At 44.6% G+C, this 21,967-nt stretch overlaps 1 protein-coding gene across 2 annotated transcripts in view; it reads left to right on the plus strand.

The window, feature by feature from the left end:
* LOC130368252 (small integral membrane protein 44-like) overlaps positions 1-21,967 on the plus strand; it is a 170,168-nt gene that overhangs the window by 114,779 nt on the left and 33,422 nt on the right. For both annotated transcript variants that reach the window (XM_056571612.1, XM_056571591.1), the window contains one exon: positions 17,491-17,623. In XM_056571612.1, coding sequence (XP_056427587.1) covers positions 17,491-17,623 — 133 coding nt within the window. The remainder of the gene's footprint in view (positions 1-17,490; positions 17,624-21,967) is intronic.

Consider the following 21,967-nt stretch of genomic DNA (forward strand, 5'->3'; position numbering starts at 1 on the left):
AGTGGTCATGTATTTATCAGATGCGAAAGTCGCTATTTATAAAGATTAAAAGTCGCATATGTATTCCAGGTCGCAACCTGGCTTACAGAAAAGTAAATGAACACCCACTTTAATTAACACTCCCCACTGCGCTACCTATATATATTGCCCACACCTGCTACGCTACCTATATATATTGCCCCCAGTCGTGCTTATATGTGCCCCCCCCAGCGAGCGCATTCATATACAGTGATCCCTCAACTTACAATGGCCTCAACATACAATAGTTTCAACATACAATGTTCTTTTGTGGACCATTGTAACTTGAAACCAGACTCAACATACAATGTACAGACAGTCCAGATCTCTGAAACATGTCAATGGCTGGAAGAACCGACGAATCAGAATGGGCAATTTTCTTGTAAAACACCTGTATTACTGAAGTGTATGCACTGACTGGTGTCTGGTAGCGCCTACAGTACAGGGAGGTACTACATGTTCTGTACTACTTTTTACCTGTGCCAGGGTTAGCTGCTCCTTTGGACACCAGGTGAGGGCGGCTCCATGTTATTTTTAGGACATTGTGTCTTCTGTACAGAACCCTGAAGAAGCTCCTGTCCTCTACACAGACCAGCATTTCCCAACCAGGGTGCCTCCAGCTGTTGCAAAACTACAACTCTCAGGAGTTGTAGTTTTGCAACAGCTGGAGGCACCCTGGTTGGGAAACACTGACAGGGATTTACAGCTCCCAGCAGCTCTTTCTTACTTTTATATATACAATCTTGCTTTATCTGTATTAGTTATCTACTTATTTTTCTTTAATCCTCACATTTTCCTATTTTTGGATGACATTTTGGGGCTTCAGAACCAATTACCAGGTTTCCATAGAGTTATGTTCTCAACATACAATGGTTTCAACATACAATGGTCGTCCTGGAACCAATTAATATTGTAACTTGAGGGACCACTGTATCCCTTGCAGCGCTATCTGTAAAGTATACTTCCAGCAGTGTGTTATGCTGCTGGCCGGGGAAGGCAGCGCAAAGCCGCCCTCTTCCCGGCCAGCAGATGTGCTGCTGATAGTATACTTCACAGATAGCGCAGCAGGGGACATGGGGGACCAACACACATTTTAGGACTACTACTCCCATCATGGACAGACTCTGTCCATGAAGGGAATTATAGTCCATGGGCTTAGGTGCAGATCGCAGCAAGTCATTATCAAGAGACGCGCTGCGATCAGAATTTATTAACTGTAATAGCTGGTAGCTCTGTTTGGTTAAAAGCTTTTCACCAATCAGAGCTCCCCTCTCCCAGTGGTGGGGATTGTGAATTATGAGCTGTGTATACAGGAGTCGGCGGGCAGCACAGTGGAGCCGCATGTACCGTCGGCTTGTTAACTTAATAAATGCAGATCGTAGCGGGTCTCTGGATAATGACCTGCTGCAATCTGCACCTAAGCCCATGGACTATAACTCCCATCATGGGCATAGTCTGTCCTAAAGTTCCCATCCCAAGAACATAAAACATCAATACAAATTCCACCTCCCAAACCCATCACAATACAACACAAACCCATTTAAAGGAGTACTCCGGTGCTTACAGATCTTATCCCCTAGCCAAAGAATAGGGGAGAAGATGCCTGATCGCAGGAGTCCCGCAGCTGGGGACCCTGTTTGTAATCAGTCCTTACTTAGCTATCACATGATCCCGGGGGTCCCCAGCTGCGGGACTCCTGCGGGACTCCTGCAATCATGTGTAAGCACCGGAGTACCCCTTTAAACACACCATTTCACTTATACAACAACGGCCCTTACTGGTCAAATACAATCACTACAACTCCATCACTTCTAAACCTGCCCATATTACTTTAATCTACTGTTACCTTGAAGTCTATAAATAACTTCCCACATCTGTCAATCACAATTAATTGAATGTTCTAATGCAGCCACAAACATCCCATTCAAACACCGTGTTCCTCTGGTCTTCCATCCAAGACTTAGACAGACCTAAAGCTGCCCAACTTCGACGTGAAGCCAGCCAGCTCTGCCATAGACCTAAATAGGTCAAATTGGCTTAATTGGTTTAATTGGGTTAAATGGTTATAGATATACCATGCTAAAGCCCTAAGCATTTATAGCTGAGGTCACGGGAACTGACGTCACAAACCAGCTCCCAGTGACCTCAGCTACCCGCCAAAATTTGAAAAGTTTGAAGCCCCCACACTGTATAAATACTTTCAATTTACACAAAATAAATGGACCTGAGGAAGAGAGGATTCTCCTCTAGAAATGCGTTGTCCTGTACCTGTGTAACTTATATTTCTCTTGTTACCACTGTACATTGAGAAATAAAAAGTTTACACTGCATCTCTGCCAAAATCGCCAGAGAAGCGCCGCACACAAGTTGGTTTTTGGGTCTGTCCCTCTGCACGGACACCCGCAACCCACTATCAGTCAATTAGCTGTGTGGGCATGCACTCTCTAGCAATGCTTCTGGTAATAAAGGGTAGATAAAGAACTTCAGCTATTAACATAAGGGAAAACTTTTCTGATTTAAAAAATGCTTTTGTAAGCGGGTTTCCCGTTTTTTTCTTACGTGTGATTTATCTATCAAGGTCGTGTGACTAAGCAAATGTAAGTTAAAAAAATTGTCATATAAAAGCAATACATGTGAAAAGAATGATAAATCTTCTTCCAAGTGTTTTTCAGTTTTTGCACTTTCATTTTTTCCTCCTCCACATGTTAAAAATCATAAGCCTTTCAATTTTGCACCTAAAAATCCATATGATGGCTTTTTTTTTTTGCACAACCAATTCTACTTTGTAATTAAATTAGTCATTTTACTCAATCTACAGAGAAATGGAAAAAAAAATCTGTATGCGACAAAATTGAAGAAAAAACACCATTTTGTAACTTTTGGTGGCTTCTGTTTCCACGCAATGATTCTTCGGTAAAAATGACATCTTATCTTTATTCTGTTGGTCCATACAATTAAAATGATACCCTACTTATATAGGTTTGATTTTGTCAAACTTCTGGAAAAAATCATAAATTCATGCAGGAAAATTAATATGTTTAAAATTGTCATCTTCTGACCCCTACAACTTTTTGATTCTGTTTTGATCGAACTTTTTAATCGCTTTTTATTCATAAAAATTTACTAAAAATACGCTATTTTGGATTTTTTTTGCGCGTACACCATGAGGTTTCATTAATGATATATTTTTATAGTTCGGACATTTACGCACACGGCAATACAACATGTTTGTTTTTTATTTTTATTTACACACTTATTTAAAAATGGGAAAAGGGGGGTGATTCTTATTTTTATTAGGGAAGGGGTTAAATCACATTTATTAACTTTTTTTATGCAGTGTTATAGCCCCCCCCCCCCGGGGCTATAACATTGCACACACTGATTAGAGGCAGTATCAGTGTTTTCTGCACTTGATTGCTCAAGCCTGTATTTCAGGCTTGGAGCATTCAAACGCCGATCAGACAGCTGGGAAGAAGGTAAGGCACCTCCTGCTGTCCTCTCAGCTGTTTGGGATGTCGCGATTTCACTGCAGCGGTCCCGAACAGCTCCGCTGAGCTAGCCGGTATAGATTTCTCCTGTTTTAGACGCTGTGATCAACTTTGGCGTCTAAAGGGTTAATACTGGACATCAGCCCGATCGGCGTTGTCTGGTATTAGCCGTGGGTCCTGGTTACTGATAGCAACTGGGACCCCACAGATACGAAGCGCGCTCAGCTTATAAGCGCGCTTCACAGATCGGGAGCCGGCCACGGACGTAAATATACGTCTGTAGTTGTTAAGGGGTTGACTCTGGGGGCACAGTGGCATAATGAATTCTGGGGAACAGTGGCATCATTAATTCAGGAGCACAGTGGCATAATTAATTCTGGGGAACAGTGGCATCATTAATTCTGGAGCACAGTGGCATTAATTCTGGGGGCACAGTGGCATAATTAATTCTGGGGGTACAGTGGCATCATTTATTCTGGAGCACAGTGGCATAATTCTGGGGGCAAAGTGGCATCACTAATTTTGGGGAAACAGCGGCATCATTCATTTTGTGTAGCACAGTGGCATAATTACTTCTTGGGGCACAGTGGTATCACTAATTCTGTGCGGCATAGGGGTATCACTAATTCTGGGGTCACATCGGCAACATTCTTTTTGTGCGGCACGGTGGCATCATTAATTCTGGGGGCACCGTGGCATCATTAACCCCCCTAATGACCACGGACGTAAATGTACGTCCTGGTTTGGCGGTACTTCGTGCACCAGGATGTATATTTACTTCCTGTGTATGACCGCGAGCATCGGAGCTGAACAGCATTAGCAATCAAATGATTTCCATAGATAGTGTAAAAAAAAAAAAAATAACAACCCCCCCCCCCCCCAAATAAAAATGAAAATTTTCCTTTTTTTCCATTTCCCCCCCAAAAAGCGTAATTTTTTTAAATAAACATATTTGGTATCACCGCATGCTAAAATGTCCGAACTATCAAAATATAATGTTAATGATCCCGTACAGTGAATGAGATAAAGTAAAAAATAAAAAAATTACGTTTTTTTTGTCACATTTTATTCCCCCCAAATTTTTTTCAAAATTATCTAAAAGTTTTATATATGCAAATGTGGTATCAATAAAAAGTACAGATGAAGGCACAAAAAATTAGCCCTCATACCGCCCTATATGCAGAAAAATGAAAAAGTTATAGGTGGTCAAAATATGGCGATTTTATATGACTGATTTTGTACAAAAAGTTTAAGATTTTTTTTTGCGGTACAAAAATATAAAAGTATCTAGCCATGGGTATCATTTTAATTGTATTGACCCACTAAATAAATAACACATGTCATTTTTACCGTAAAGTGTACAGTGTGAAAACAAAACCCTCCAAAATGTGCAAAATTTTGGTTTTCATTTAAATTTCCTTCCTAAAAAATATTTTTTGGGATTCACCGTACATTTTATTGTAAAATGAGAGGTTTCATTACAAAGTACGATTGGTCACGCAAAAAACAAGCCCTTATATGGGTCTGTAGATGGAAATATAAAAGAGTTATGGATTTTAGAAGGTGAGGAAGAAAAAACTAAAATGCAAAAATGAAATTGGCCTGGTCCTTAAGGTCAAAATGGGCTTGGTCCTTAAGGGGTTAATTCTGGGAGCACAGTGGCATCCTTAATTCTGGGGGCATAGTGGCATAATTAATTCTGGGGCCACAGTGGCATCATTAATTCTGGGGCACAGTTGCATAATGAATTCTGGGGGCACAGTGGCATAAATAACTCTGGGGCACAGTGGCATCATTAATTCTGGGGGGCACAGTGGCATAAATAACTCTGGGGCACAGTGGCATCATTAATTCTGGGGGAACAGTGGTGTAAATAACTCTGGGGCACAGTAGCATCATGAATTCTGGGGGCACAGTGTCATCAATTATTTGGGGCACAGAGGTACAATTAGTCGGTACAGGGCACAGTATTTGTTGAAAATGTATTTGGGGGCATAGCGTGTGGCAGTTACTGTATGGTCTTCAAGGAAGAGTCATCAGAAGAAAACCTCTTCTACATCCTCGCCCCAAAAATCAGCATTTGAACTTTGCAAATGAACATATAGACAAGCCTAATGCATGAGGTTAAAATTTAACTTTTTGCCCATAATGAGCAAAGGTACATTTGGAGAAGATGGGGAACAGAATTTAATGAACAGAACCTCTGTCCAACTGTTAAGCATGGGGGTGGATCAATCATGCTTTGGGGTTGTATTGCAGCCAGTGACACAGGGAACATCTCACGAGTAGAAGAAAAAATGGATTCAATAACATTTCAGCAAATTTTGGATGCTAACTTGATGCCATCTGTGAAAAAGCTGAAGTTAAAGAGAGGATGGCTTCTACAAATGCATAATGATCCTAAACACACCCCGAAATCCACGGGGGATTACATCAAGTAAACTGAAGGTTTTGCCATGGCCTTCACAATCTCCTGACCTCAACATAATTGAAGATCTATAGATAGACCTTAAAAGAGCCGTGCGTGACAGACAGCCCAGAAATCTCAAAGAACTGGAAGACTTTTGTAAGGAAGAATGGGCAAAGATATCTCAAACAAGAATTGAAAGACTCTTGGTTGGCTACAAAAAGCGTTTACAAGCTGTGACACTTGCCAAAGGGGGCAGTACAAGATATTAACTCTGCAGGGTTCCCAAACTTTTCTGTTATTTTGAAAGTGTAAATGATGGAAATAAAATCTAACTTTTGGTGACATATTATAAGAATGTCTAATCGGTAATTTGATGCCTTTTGGAGATTTTGCCATCTTTCCTTGGCTTCTTTATGCACATTAATAAAAATTTTTACCTCTTGTGCCCAAACTTTTTATCCCCACTGTATATTGCAGGGAAATAGTGTGTGGCAGTAATATAACAGGGGCATAGTAAGTGGCAGTAATATACCAGGGGCCCCGTGTGTGGGAGTATTATATTCAGGGGTGTAAGGATTCCTCCTTGGGGATTAGCTCCTGGATCGTCCTGGACTTCCATGGGACACGTTTCCACTCAATAAATCCGCAGACAACGGTTATTCATGCAAGCCTGGCACCTTGCCAGCTTTATTTAGACAGGTTGCAGGTAAAACAAAACATAACTCAGGAACAAACCAAAGACCTAGACCGTCTGGTCACTGACTACACATATCAGCATGCCCTGACTACTATCTGGTGAGCTACCCTCAGCCAGCATAAAACATGCGCCCCTGCAAACTGTTACTCACAGTTCACACCACTTCTTCACTTCTTGGACTGCTCACAGTTCGCTGTGTGTTTCCTTAACAGGGTCCGTGTGTCTCCCCCTACAGCGACATGCTGTTACCCAGGGAGAGCCCCAACTATTCTGTTTCTTTTCCTTTTAAACACACTTTCCCTTCCTGATTCCTCATTAATCAGGCCACAGGTGGAGCATTCTGCAGAGATAGCAAGGGAAATACACCCTTTCCTTGCCACACTGCCACATATCTTCCCCCCCCCCCCCCCCCCCTCTGCTCAGACCACCGGGAAGTAGCACTTGTATTCAAAAGGCAGAGTCCAACTGCCTTTCCTTTTCCTTGAACAACTACGTCCAACAGGTTTTGAGGCACTTGGCTTCCTTCATCAGTAGATTTTATCTGCACCACTTCAATGGTGCACCCTTCTTTTATTCGCACTTTCATCAGCCACCGAGCACAAGACTTTTGGTCACCTTTGACAAATTCCTTGTAAAAAGCTCCATTCATGTCACACCTTTCTAACACCAGGTTCTTCATCTTGGTCTGTGCAGTGCTCTGGACTCTAGGTGCGGACAAGGCAGATGCTCTAGGCCATTGTCTTCTTCTGTCACTGGTATGACCATTGCACAAACTTTGCTGGTGGCCAACCGAGCCTGTATCACCCATTTGCAGGTCTTCTAAGTCATCCTCCACAATTTCAGGAGGCTTCCCTTTAATGCACCTGTCCATCTTCTCCTTGAGACGGACTCTTCTCCAAATTCTACTTCTGCGGACTTTCTTCCGATGTTTTCTGGAACTAATCCAGCGCCTCTCAGGGATTCTACCACGACCCAGTCTTCTATCACAGTGACCTCTTTTTAAGGACTCTGCTTTCTTATTAGCCCTTTCTTTAGGGACACCAACCTTCACAGGCTCATTTTTAGGCTGAGAACTCTTTGCTCCTTTAGGCAGTTTTTCACCTGCACCTTCAGATGTGTCACTGACTTTACTTGCAGCTTCTGCAGTTATCTCTGGTTTAACTTCTACCTCAGAGAACTTCTCTGCCTCAGAATTTTCACCATCCAATGTCAATATCTCTGCAGCTTCAGAGGACTTCCCATATGGTTTCACCTCAGTCTCAGCTTCAGAGGACTTCCCATATGGTTTCACCTCAGTCTCAGCTTCAGAGGACTTCCCATATGGTTTCTCCTCATGGTCTTCAGACTCTACTGTTTCTTGCGTCCATAGTTCAGACTCCGCCTTTTTTAGAGAAAGCATCCCTGTCTCCAGTAGCTTTTGCCCCACAAGCAGTTTTTCTGTGGCTGTGGCTGTGGCTTTGGCCTCAGTTTCCATCTGAGACACTTTTAACCTCTCGTTAGCCAGTTCTACTATAGCTTGGTCACGGCTTTCTTTTAGGACCTTCATGTCCCCTTCCAGCTTTAAACATTTCTGCTGCTCACTCTTGAGCTTAGCAGAGTTCTTCTTCTCACTTTCCAGCAATTCTGTCAAGTTTTTGACAGTATCCTCCAGGGACAGCAGTTGTTCTCTCATCTGCTCATTGTCTTTATTCAGTTGCGCCATCTTGGACACTTTCTGCTCATAGACTTTTAGCTGAGCCTCTTGTTCAGAGAGCTGAGTACCCAGTGAATCCAAGGCAGCTGCGCGAGACTTAATATGCGTTTCGTTCTGCGCCTCCAGGCTCTGCACCTTATGAGCCATTACCACTTTCTAGCCTTGTGATCACTTTGTAGAGCCAGATATGCCCCACACAGGACATTCACTTCTTCGTCCTTGAATGAGATCTGCTTGGCCAGAATCTCCAATTCTCTCTCCTTGCTGGTCATAAGACCCTGGGAGCGGGACAGTTCATCCTGCAGAGCCGCAAACTCCCTTTTGTGGTGCTCCATATCTTTCTGCAGCTGAAGCTTCGCTTCCTGCTCTTTATTCAAGTCTGCAAGCATTTTTTTCTTTCTCCTCTGTCAGGTGATGAACTACTTCTTCCTTTTGAGACAATTCAGCAGAAACCATCTGTAAGGTTTCTTCAAGGTTCTGGATCTGCTCCCTTTTTTTCCCGAGATCTCTTACTTACAGCGGTCTCCTTACTCTCGCTGCTGGACCTTGTGACATTCTCTTGTCCTCTGACAGTCACCTGTCCTTGGCCTGTCTCTTCCTTCAAGCCAACTCGTTCAGACTCTTCTCCACCTTTAGGAGTAGTCTCCCCCTTTTCAAGGGTCTTGGTCACTTGGGTAGTTCCTGGACAGTCTCTCTGGACTGTCTCTCTGCTCACTAGCAGACTTCTCTTTCACTTCAACACTGTCTCTCTGCTGCCCAGCAGAAAGGTCTAGGGCTCCTGCGTCCGCAACAACATCTGGTCCAGTGGTTCGACCTTCCTGGTCACGATCCATCTCTGGTCCAGACGTCACATCTCCTTCACTCAGGACTCTGTCTGTGACAGTAAGCGCAGCACCCAGCTCCACATGTACTCTCTTCAGTACTTCTGCATTGTCCACAGACATCTCTGTAGCTTCTTTTCCAGTCACCTCTTCCAGATGACCCCGCAATTTCAACTCCCCTTTTGGCTCATCTTTATTTACAAGGTTCAGCATAGCTTCCTCTTTTACAGTCTCATTCACTTCTTCCAGGTGACAGCGCAACTCTAGCCCCACCTTGGGCTCATCTTCAGCTGGCGGATGGAACCCATGTTCCTGTACCTGATCAGTTTCTGGTTTCACTGAAGATTCTGTTTCAGTCAGAGGCACACTTGTCACTTGAGTCGCTGGATCCTCTTGGACTTGACTCACGGTCTGGTCTTCAGCTCCCCCAGCAGTCTGGCAGACCCCTATCTGACCTACATCTAGTGACTGCTGACACTCCCCGTCCTCAGCTTCTGCTGAGTAACTCTCCACTAGTGTGTGGTGCAAGTCAAGTGTTGTGGGCCTATCAAGTGTACCTGCTCTAGTTACCCGACAGTCTTCCCATAATTGCTGAAAAAATTGAAAATCCGTCCCCAGTACTACATCATACTCGAAGGAGGGCTCTATTGCAACCTTGTGACCTATAGTACCATAGGGAGTAGAAATACAGACATTAACCGTTTTATAACCCCAAATACCAGCCGGCATAGACACTATAGCGGGGTCTGGCTTTCTCCTGCTGGACTTTACCAGACTTATTACACATCTAGGGTCTAACAAAACCGTCATCTTTTTACCTTCTATTTCCAGCTCACACATGTTTTCTTTTGTCCTGTCAGAGGTGGCAGCAGTTCTCTTTACATCTGAACACAACATAAGTTTTTCAACAAAAACATTATCAGATTGTACATGTTCAAAATTTACAGGACAGTTCATAGCACTAGGACCTAACTCAGGCAAAGTGTGTTTTGTTACATTTTTTCCCAGTCCTGCATTTAACATTTTCTGTTCACCAGACTTTTTCAATCCGATCTGCACAGTGTGAACAGTCCCATCAGTCTTCATGAGGGGTTCCCCACCCTCACATGATTTTGCAACTGGACATAGGTTGGTACCACCTTTAACACTCTTCACACAGTCAACTAGGGAAACACCACCCTCCGCCTCAGCATTTTTATGCACAGTCCCATCATTCTTATGTACAGTCTCATAGTCTCTAAACATGGCTCTCATAACCCCTGGAACAGTCTTACCAGAATCTCTTGCCGTCCAATCGGTTAAGGGCTGGCGCTGGACACCTCTCACCAGCTTCTCTGCTGCAGAACATCGCTCCACTTGCTCTTTAAGTAGCTCTGCAACTTTAAACCCAGCATCACTGTTAGGCTGCAGTGCACACTGTAGTCTTGCAGCTTGGCTTACTCCCACTTGAGTCAGGATCTCTGTCTTGACTTTCTCATAGTCCCGTAAGATCTTTGGATCCAGTTCACAAAGAACTTTTTGGGCCTCTCCTCCAATGAATCCATACACCAAGTTTCCCCAGTGTGTCTTGGGCCATGCCTCATGCGTAGCAATCTTTTCAAACTCTGCAAAGCTTGCTTCCTCTTGCGCTGCAGCAGTCTGCTACAAAGCACTTATCAGGACATCCATCTTGCAACACTTCAAACCTTGCAAGCACAGCACAGTCCTCTGCCGAAATGTCAGCCGCTTGCCAACAAAATTTTCCGTTGCCCCTGGCAACGCCTTTATACACAGTTTCAAAACGTAACCTGCACTCTGCAGGTGGCCCGTCCACCTGTCTCCTTACTTGAGAAAGAGCGCCCACTCGCTTGATGCGATCTGTTGCCCTTAGCAACAACTTCACCACAGGCTCAGTCCTGCTCTTGTACTCCACAGCTGGGCTCGTTCCACTGTCTCCTCTCTGAGAAAAAGAGTTCCCACTTGCAACATGCACGATTATTTTCTCTTGGCAACAACTTCACTGCAACTCTACCACTGGTTGCTCATAGCAACGTGTTTGCCCGCATCCGACACCAATTGTAAGGATTCCTCCTTGGGGATTAGCTCCGGGATCGTCCTGGACACTGCCACGGGACACGTTTCCACTCAATAAACCCGCAGACAACGGTTATTCATGCAAGCCTGGCACCTTGCCAGCTTTATTTAGACAGGTTGCAGGTAAAACAAAACATAACTCAGGAACAAACCAAAGACCTAGACCGTCTGGTCACTGACTACACATATCAGCATGCCCTGACTACTATCTGGTGAGCTACCCTCAGCCAGCATAAAACATGTGCCCCTGCAACCTGTTACTCACAGTTCATACCACTTCTTCACTTCTTGGACCGCTCACAGTTCGCTGTGTGTTTCCTCAACAGGGTCCGTGTGTCTCCCCCTACAGCGACATGCTGTTACCCAAGGAGAGCCCCAACTATTCTGTTTCTTTTCCTTTTAAACACACTTTTTCCCTTCCTGATACCTCATTAATCAGGCCACAGGTGGAGCATTCTGCAGAGATAGCAAGGGTAATACACCCTTTCCTTGCCACACTGCCACAGGGGGTACAGTGTGTGGCATTAATATACCGGGGGCAGAGTGTGTGGCAGTTTTATATTCAGGGGCAAAGTTTGTGGTGGTATTATATTTAGGGTTACAGCGTGTGGCAGTATTCAGGTCATACATCCTCCACACTTTAGTTGCTCGTTTGCTATTTCCTTCATAGCACTGAGGCTGCTAGGTGTGAACCAGGCCTTAGCTTTCAGCTCGGACCTCCACCGGATGGCAGACCTGGATAAGCGGACCCTTATTAAAAAAAGTTGAGTACCCCTGTTCTAGGATATTGTGAGCTCCCTTTATGTGGACAGAGGATAACATCGGTATACTGGCTTCTGCCCAACAAAAGATCTTCCTCACTTCATGAAGACGTGTCACAGATCTCGTCCTCCCTTGTAATAAACTGAAGCCATGTTGTCGGTTTTTACCTTCACTGCTTGTCTTATCAAGAGAGTAGAAAAATGGAGAAGAGCATAGTAGATCGCGATCAGTTCTCTGACATTGGATGACAGAAGCTCCTCCTCCTGAGTCCATCTTCCTGATGCTTTCTTGCCTAGAAGATGTGCTCCCCATCCAGATCCAGAGGAATTTGTTGTTAAAATTTGCCAGACTGGATCCAGAAGAGACAGTCCGTCCTGGGGAATAGCCCACCAGGCAACGTATCTTCAAACTGGAGGAGACAATCTGTGAATAGAGTACGTAGAAGAAACGCTTCTTTTCCATACTTGGAGTACCTCTGACTAAAGAAGTCTTAGATGCAAGAGTGCCCAAGGGACTGCCTCCGTAGAGGAGGATAGAAGGCCTATGAACTTCATTAAGGTCCTTAAAGACACCTTGTGGGGGACACAAAGCAATTGATATCCCTTGGATATTGTGTCCTTACTTGCCAGAGATAGGTAAAATTTCATCTCCTGGGAATCTATAAAAAAAAAAAAACAGAAAGGTCTTTGTCTTGGATTGAAACAGATTTGTCCCAGTTTATTAACAACCTAATTACAGTAAGTGTTGTATGTGAAAGAAGCTTGTTCAAGGACCTGTCTAGAATTAATCATTCATCTAGTTATGGTATGATTCTTATCCCATGAACCCTCAGGATTGGCATCATGGATAAAACCACTTTCATAAAAATGAAGGGGACCAATGTTATGCCAAAGGGTATGACCCGGAACTGAAGGTGGTGAAGAACTCTGTCTATGTAAACGGCCACCCGAAGAAGCTTTCTGTGAGACTGCAGAATGGGGATATGGAAATAGGTGTCTTTGAGATCCAATGATGTCATGTAATCGTCTCTGAGTATTATGGACTTGTGGAACCGAGTCTTGACCACATGTCTGTTCAGGTATCTGAGATCTATAATTAGTCGCCATTTGTTTCCTTGTATTGGCGGAACAGGATAATACTCAGATAGCAGGGGACAGCAAGTACAGCTCACACACAGGACAGAAAAAAAACTCACTGTCTGTGTGTATGAGGACCTTTATATAGGTACTGGGGGAGGTACCAAGACTGTTCTTTTTTGTATTTTATAAAAAATTCCTATGTCTTAATTAGCTAACAGGGGCGTAAACACCCCATATTGTGCTGCAGAGGGACGCTAGGAAACAACACTTTTCAGAGCACAAAAAGATAAGAATTGTAGGCTCCTTAGATTTCTCTGATTCCTTCTAGAGGTTTGGGGTCTATTGTACAAGTACATGTTTCTCCACATGGGAAAGCTGGATTCTTGACTGGGAGAGTTGTTTTGCCAGTCAGAAATCACAAGATCTGTTGCTGAAAGGTGCTTTACTGTTTACTGTATAATGGCTGGAATCACTGATGTCCACAATCAGCAGGGACCCACCATCTATGAAATGATTGCATCTCCTTTTCACTCTTCATAATGGGAATGCCCCCTCAAGACATAATTGTAAGTCATGGTGCATTAAGTACCAAGCCACCTGGACATATATTTATGTGAGATGCCATCTAGGGGTTAATTCATATTTTATATGTGTGATGTGTGTACTATCTGGTATAACACAACAGAAGCACCATAAGGTTGATGGTTCCAGAACAGTCTGAAAGGCATGTTGCTTCCCTTAACTTTATTAGTGCTTTCTGAGTGTCAGCCTTATTCCAGAGCTGAAATGGTTTTTGGGGGGCATTTTGGAAACTACACCCCTAAGTGAACGTAAAAAGAGGTACGGTGAGCCTTAACACCCCACAGATGTTTGACGACTTTTCGTTAAAGTTGGATGTGTAAATAATTTTTTATTTTTTTCACTAAAATGCTGGTTTTCCCCCAAACTTTACATTTTTACAAGGGGTAATAGGAGAAAATGTCCCCAAAAATTTGTAACCCCATCATTTCTGAGTATGGAAATACCCCATGTGTGGACATCAAGTACACTACGGGCGCACTACAATGCTCAGAAGAGAAGGAGTCACATTTGGCTTTTGGAAAGCAAATTTTGCTTAAATGATTTTTGGGGGCCATGTCCCATTTAGGAAGCCAGAACAGCAAAAAAAAAAACAAACACATGGCACACTATTTTGGAAACTACACCCTTTAAGAAACGTAACAAGGGGTACAGTGAGCCATCCCACAGGTGTTTGACAACTTTTCGCTAAAATGCTGGTTTTTCCCCAAAATTGAAATTTTTTACAAGGGGTAATAGGAGAAAATGCGTTACACATTTTGGGGGTCTTTTTTTTCCTTTTACCTCTTGTGAAAATAAAAAGTATGGGGCAACAGCAGCATGTTAGTGTAGTTTTTTAAAATCTTTTTACACTAACAGGCTGGTGTAGACCCCAGCTTTTCCTTTTTATAAGGGGTAAAAGGAGAAAAAGCCCTAAAAATTTGTAGTGCAATTTCTCCCGAGTACGGAGATTCCTTGAAATACAACAGGGCTCCGGAGTGAGAGAGCGCCATGCGCATTTGAGGACTAAATTAGGGATTGCATAGGGGTGGACATAGGGGTATTCAACGCCAGTGATTCCCAAACAGGGTGCCTCCAGCTGTTGCTAAGCTCCCAGCATGCCTGGACAGTCAGTGGCTGTCTGGAAATGCTGGGAGTTGTTGTTTTGCAAGAGCTGGAGGCTCCGTTTTGGAAACCCTGCCATACGATACGTTTAGAGCTGCAACGATTAATCGATAAAATTGATTAAATTAGATAACGGGATTCGTTGTCGACGAATCCCATCATCGAATAATCGCCCGATTCGTTGTCTGCAGCCGGGAGACTGCTGCTGTCAGGGCGAGTCCTGAAAATCCCGCAGCAGCCTCAGTGATTCACTGTGGAAATTGTATCGCCCGATGTCCGGGACATGCAGTTCAGGGTGCCAGTCAGGTGAATTCTTCAGGCATTTAGCCCTGCTTCGGGCAAGCAGGGCCAAATGCCTGAGGAATTCACATATAACGGGGCAATCGGTTTTGCCCTGTAACTAAACTCCTATAGGCTGCAGCGGTGCGCTGCAGCCTATAGCGAACCGCACAGGACGACAGCGTCCTGGCGTAGGTGCGTGTGATGACGTCACTCATCGCGCACACCTCCATCCGGATCGAGGATGCGGTCCAGTAATGACAATAACCGCCGAGCCCCTGAGGCTGTCGGAGCACACATGGGGCCGGAGTACAGGTAGCAGGGGATCAGAGGAAGTTTGGTAATAATGTGGTACAGGAGAGGGGAGGGGGTTGGGCTGAAATATCATGACACAGGGGGCATCCGAGGAGGGGTATAATGACACAGGGCATAAGAGGGGGGGAATATAATGAAAGAGGGGGCATCAGAGGGGGGAATATAATGAAAGAGGGGGCATCAGAGGGGGGGGAATATAATGAAAAAAGGGGCATTAGAGGGGGGAATATAATGAAAGAGGGGGCATCAGAGGGGGGAATATAATAAAAGAGGGGGGCATCGGAGGGGGGAATATAATGAAAGAGGGGGCATCAGAGGGGGGATATAATGAAGGGGGCATCAGAGGGGGTAATATAATGGCACAGGGGGCATCAGAGGGGGGGTTATATAATGGCACAGGGGGCATCAGAGGGGGGAATATAATGAAAGAGGGGGCATCAGAGGGGGCAATATAATGAAAGAGGGGGGATATAATGAAAGAGGCATCAGAGGGGGGGTATAATGGCACAGGGGGTTATATAATGGCACAGGGGGCATCAGAGGGGGGGTTATATAATGGCACAGGGGGCATCAGAGGGAGGTTATATAATGGCCCTACTTATTAAAGTGTGTGCAGTGCGCACAGCTTTACCCATGGGGGTATGTGCAGAGCATTGCACCCTTGTGCCTGTAGTACAGACACAAGGGTGCAATGCTCTGCACATAGCCCCATAGGTAAAGCAGTGTGTATGTAGTACATATACACTGCTATACACATGGTAGTATGTGCAGAGCATTGCATCCTAGTGTTTGTAGTACTACAGAGTCTGTACTACAGACATGGGTCGGGTACAATGCCCTGCAGTCTGCACATACCCCCATGTGTCTAGAAGTGCTATATAAAAAAAAGTTTAAAAAAATAAATGTAAATAAACAACTCCACCAATAAAAATTTGCTTCCCCTTTTCCTATTGCTATCCAAAAAAAAAAAAAAAAAAATGTTTTTACATATCTGATAATGGCTAACTGTCTGAACTATTAATATTTAATTTTAGTAAATCATTAACATTTTATTTTAATAGTTCAGATAGTTACCCATGCGGCAATATCAAATTTACGCTGGTTTCTGTACAGGATCATTAATAATGATCCTGTACAGCAACCTGCATAAACATAAAAAAAAAAAAAAAGTCCAAGATTGCTGCTGTTTGGTCACATCACATGCTAGAAACTTTTAATATGGCCATTGTACATAATTTAGAATTAAGTAGAATCAGCTGAACCCCTTTTTTGGCATTTTTACATTTTTTCCGATTAATCGATGAAATAATCGACAACTTATCGATTATTAAAATAATCGTTAGCTGCAGCCCTAGATAAGTTTTTCATTTTTATTGGGGGGTGACAGTGTAAGGGGGTGTATATGTAGTGTTTTACCCTTTATTATGTGTTAGTTTAGTATAGTGTTTTTAGGGTACATTCACACAGGCTGGGGTTTACGGTGAGTTTCCCGCTAGGAGTTTGCGCTGCGGCAGAAAATTTGCCGCAGCTCAATCTTGAAACAAGAAACTCAATGTAAACCCGCCCGTGTGAATGTACCCTGTACATTCCCATGGGGATGGGGGCAAACATCCAGCTGTTGCAAAACTACAACTCCCAACATACACTGACAGACCGTGCATGCTAGGAGCTGTACTTTCGCAACAGCTAGAGGCACACTGGTTGGAAAACCTTCAGTTAAGTACTGTTATCTAACTTAGTATTTTCCAACCAGTGTGCCTCCAGCTGTTTCAAAACAACAACTCCCAGCATGTACTCATGCCGAAGGGCATGATTGGAGATATAGTTATACAACAGCTCACACCCATGGAAAAGCACTTGTAAAGCACTTGTAAAACACACAATGTTAATATTGGAAAAATACACATGCATTCCAAAACAACATATTGATACCTAAAACTTAGCAAATGTTCATACACGATTTGTTTATGAACATGCGGTTGCCATAAAAATACAAATTTTCGGATGTTTTGGGAATATAAAACTGAATAAAACTGTCATGGTAAATCTCAATACCTGAGTTGAATATTTTTTTTCTTAACACATCAGTGACTACTGCTGTAGTAGACTTCCCTTGTAAATTGCTTATTTTGTTCTCTCTTGGAAGTCTAATATATTTTTCTTCTCCTGCAGATGTGCGTCAAGAATCGTCTAGTTCAAACTCCGGTGGGCTTCAGCCATGGTTGCTTGGTCTTACAGCCATGGTTGTCTTCCTTTTTATTGTGTTTATCTTAATGATTGTAAACAGACTCTGGTGCAATAAAAGGTATGTCTTAAACTAAACACGAGAGACTGTAAAGATTACTAGAGATGAGCGAATTTCTGAAAAATTCGATTCGGCCGATTCGCAGAATTTTCCGAAAAAAACTTTTTGGACCGAATTTATTTGCGGCAAATCACTATTAAAAACTCCTATTTCTGGCCTACAGAAAGGCTTAATAGGGGTGTAGAACACTTTGCATTGTCCTAACACGCATAGGGAGTGTGCTGTGTTAGTGAAATAATCTGTTATTCAGTATGACATGCAGATTACAGGCATTGCCATTAGAATCACTGCCACAGAGCATCTGGATGTGGCAGATTTTTTATGTAACTTTAATTTAATTTATTTAAATTTTTTGAATACCCATTCTGGTGAGCATCGAGCTGGCGGTCCTCCGCCAGGCGAGATACTGCCTGTTCCAGCCCCTGTCTCTCAGCGCCCTCTTGACTGTGAAAGTGCGAATGTTTAATTTAATCAGTTATGGTTCCTTGGATTCTTGTGATAATTCCACAGGTGATATGAAGTCGACGATCATAGGGCCTCAGTCTTGAAAATATTACATCGATTTAAAAAAAAAATAATAATTAAGATTTATATAAAATTCTCAAGTTTAATGTCCCGGTGTTTACTTTCAACTAATACTGTATGACCACAAAACCCAACCTAGCAAGGAGTCACATGGCTGCACAATGACAGAACCTAGGGATGGCAGCAGCCTGAGGAGACCATAATCTGGCAGAATGACACAGCCTGGAAGTGGTGACAGGAAGAGGAGACCACACAGTGGCTGAATGACACAGCCTGGAGTTGGTTGCAGCATGAGGAGACCATAAGGCCTCACAATCTCTAAGACTGAAAGTTGAATTTTCAATTATAAATTGAAGATTTATGGTAGCTAGTGCTACCATAAAATGTTTTAGGTAATGTACCAGGCCCAGCAGCATCAGTAAGCCATATAGTGGCTGAATGACACAGTCTGGAGCTGGCGGCAGCATGAGGAGACAATAGGGCTTCACAATCCCTTAGATCAAAAGATGAATTTTCAAATTTAAATTGAAGATTTATGGTAGCTAGTGCTACCATAAAAAATCTTAGGTAATGTCCCAGGTCCAACAGCATCAGTAAACCATATAGTGGCTGAATGACTCAGCCTGGAGGTGGCAGAAGCATGAGGAGACCATATAGTGGCTGAATGACTCAGCCTGGAGGTGGCAGGAGCATGAGGAGACCATATAGTGGCTGAATGACACAGCCTGGAGGTGGCGGAAGCAGGAGGAGACCATATAGCGGCTGACTGACAAAGCCTGGAGTTGGCGGCAGCAAAAGTAGAACAAATAGTGGCTGAATGGCACAAACTGGAGTTGGCGGCAGCATGAGTAGAACATATAATGGCAGAAGGACACAGCGTGGATGTAGTGGCAGCATGAGGAGACCATATATTGTCTGGCACAGCATGGCATTGGCGGCAGCATGATTAGAACATATAGTGGCTGAATGGCACAGCCTGGAGTTGGCGGCAGATGAGTAGAACATATAGTGGCTGAAATGACACAGCACGGAGGTGGCTGAAGCATGAGGAGACCATATAGTGGCTGAATGGCACAGCCTGGAGTTGGCGGCAGCATGAGTAGAACATATAGTGACTGAATGACACAGCATGGAGGTAGCGACACCATGAAGAGACCATATAGGGGCTGAATGGAAAAGCCTGGAGTTGGCGGCAGCATGAGGAGAACATACAGTGGCTGAATGGCACAGCCTGGAGGTGGTGGCAGCATGCATAGAACATATAGTGGCTGAATGACACAGCGTGCAGGTGGCGACAGCATGAGGAGACCATATAGGGGCTGAATGGCACAGCCTGGAGTTGGTGGCAGCATGAGGAGAACATATAGTGGCTAAATGGCACAGCCTGGAGTTGGCGGCAGCATGAGTAGAACATATAGTGGCTAAATGACACAGCGTGGAGGTGGCGGCAGCATGAGGAGACCATATAGTAGCTGGATGGCACAGCCTGGAGTTGGCAGAAGCATAAGGAGACAAAATAGTGGCTGAATGAAACAGCCTGGAGGTGGCAGCAGCATCAGGAGTCCTGAAAGTGACCCGGTGACAGAATGGTGCGGTGGGTGGCAATACCAGTACCCGGTGATGAAGGTGGGTGAAAAAAGGTCTGATGCAGAGGAATGTTTGTAACTGGGGAGCAGCGCCTTAAATCTGTTTGGCACTATCCATATTTGTGAAGTGTTGGTGTGGCACCATGGTCAATATGCTCTGATGCATCAGGCATTGGTGGGTGGAAATCCTGGCTGATCCATGCCTGATTATTCTTCACAAAGGTCAGTCTCTCCACATTTTCGTGGACAGACGAATTCTCCTTGGGGGGGAATATGGTCCCCGCTGCAATAAACACCCACTCTGATGGCACGCTACTGGCCGGTCAAGCGTCAAGGTATGCCACCACCTGCTGTTTCAGTTCCTGCTCCAGGTCTACCTGCTGCTGATGAGTTGCTTCACCATGCGGGTGTAGAAAGATACTCATCATCAACTGTAGACTCAGGCTGCTGCTGATGGAGCTGGTACTGTTCCTGCAACCCCACCCCTCCCCAGCAGCCATGGAAGTGGAAGGTGAGCGCAGAGGGCCCCCTGAGTTAGACCTGCGAGAGGATGGATGATGGCACCGTTAGGCATCGGCCAATTGACTACATAGGATGTCCCTGTAGTAGGTAAGTTTGTCCTCCCTCTCAGTGGGTGTAAAAAAGGCCCCCCTTTTGTGCCAGAAGCGAGGGTCCAATAAGTTGCCAGAAGTCATCCCGCTGCCGAATGGTGACAATTCGGCGGTCACTACGCAAGCAACTGAGCACGCATCATGCCATTTGTGCAAGTGACTGGGAGGGACTCCCTTCCGCCATCTTCCGCCTCTGTCTCGCCTTCCTCATAACCCTCTAGCTCCTCTGGCTGCTCCTGCTCCTCCTCTCCTGTCAGATGGCTAGAAAAACCGCCCATTTCGCAAGACCTAAACTGTGCTCCACTGTGCCCCTCCCCCTTCTCTCCTCCTCCTCCAGTTCAGCCCCACAGGGCTCATGTGGCCATGAGATGTAGGCGCAATCTATCCAGTGCCCTTACCAGCCATAGTTTCCAACACGTGTTGTATGAAATGAAGCAATGGAATGATGTCATTCATCCTGTAATCCTGGAGACTGACTAATAATGTGGCTTCCTCAAAGGGCCTGAGCAAACAGCAGGTGTCACATATGAGCTGCCACTGGTTAACATTGAAGTTACACAGGGGAGTACCCCTATCTGCTTGGATCATCAAGAAATTTGTAATGGCTTTTCTCTGTTTGTATAGTTGGTCCAACATATGGAGGGTGGAATTCCAACCTGTGGCAACATCGCAAATCAGACTATGTTGGGGGATACCGTTATGACGCTGAAGCTCAAGGAGGGTGTGCTTTGTGGTGTATGAGTGGCTGAAGTGCGTGCAAAGTTTCCTTCCCATTGTTGGATGTCTTGCAAATGGGGGGAACGCTTCAGGAACAGCTTGACAACCAGATTGAACATGTGTGCCATGCAGGGCGCATGGCTCAGCCTACCTTGTAGCAGCGCAGACAAGATGCTCTTCCCATTTTAAGTCACAATGTTCCCATTTCCAGTTTTCATAGAGTAAGCCATGCTCCGATTTCTTTATGAATGACTTTTAGCAGTTCCTCCCCTGTGTGACTCAGTTTGCCAAGGCAAACCACGTGAAGAACAGCGGGACACCGCCGTGCCCTGCACACATGGTATGCTGGAGGAGCACTGAGGCTTGTCCGTGCAGTGGAGGTTGAGGACACGTTGCAGGATGAGGAGGCGGAGTCACACACTGTCACAGGACCAACGGCCTGAGAGCGTGGAGGAGGAAGCGGCGTGACCTGTCCAAGTTGGTATTGTGGCTGTGCAGGAACCACATTCACCCAGTGGGCTGTAATGGACATGTATTGTCCCTGACCATAGTTACAGCTCCAGACGTCGGTGCTGCCGTGCACTTTGTTACACACCGACAGGCTCAAGGACCGGCCCACCTTCTCTTCCACAAAATTTTGCATGGCTGGTATTGCCTTCATCGCAAAGAAATGACTGCTTGGCACGCTCCATCTCGGCTTGGCACAAGCCATCAGTTCTTTGAAAGATGCAGAGCCCACCACTTGAAAAGGGAGGGACTGCAGCACCAGCAACTTGGACAGGAGCACATTCAGCTTCTGTGCCGTTGGATGAGTGGGCGCATATTGCTGTATCTTGGACATGGCTTCGCCAATGGATTGCTGGCGGAATGACTGACTAAAAGAAGAAGGAGCAGGAGCATATAAT

The sequence above is a fragment of the Hyla sarda genome, chromosome 1, assembly GCF_029499605.1.
Source record: "Hyla sarda isolate aHylSar1 chromosome 1, aHylSar1.hap1, whole genome shotgun sequence".
Taxonomy (NCBI): domain Eukaryota; kingdom Metazoa; phylum Chordata; class Amphibia; order Anura; family Hylidae; genus Hyla; species Hyla sarda.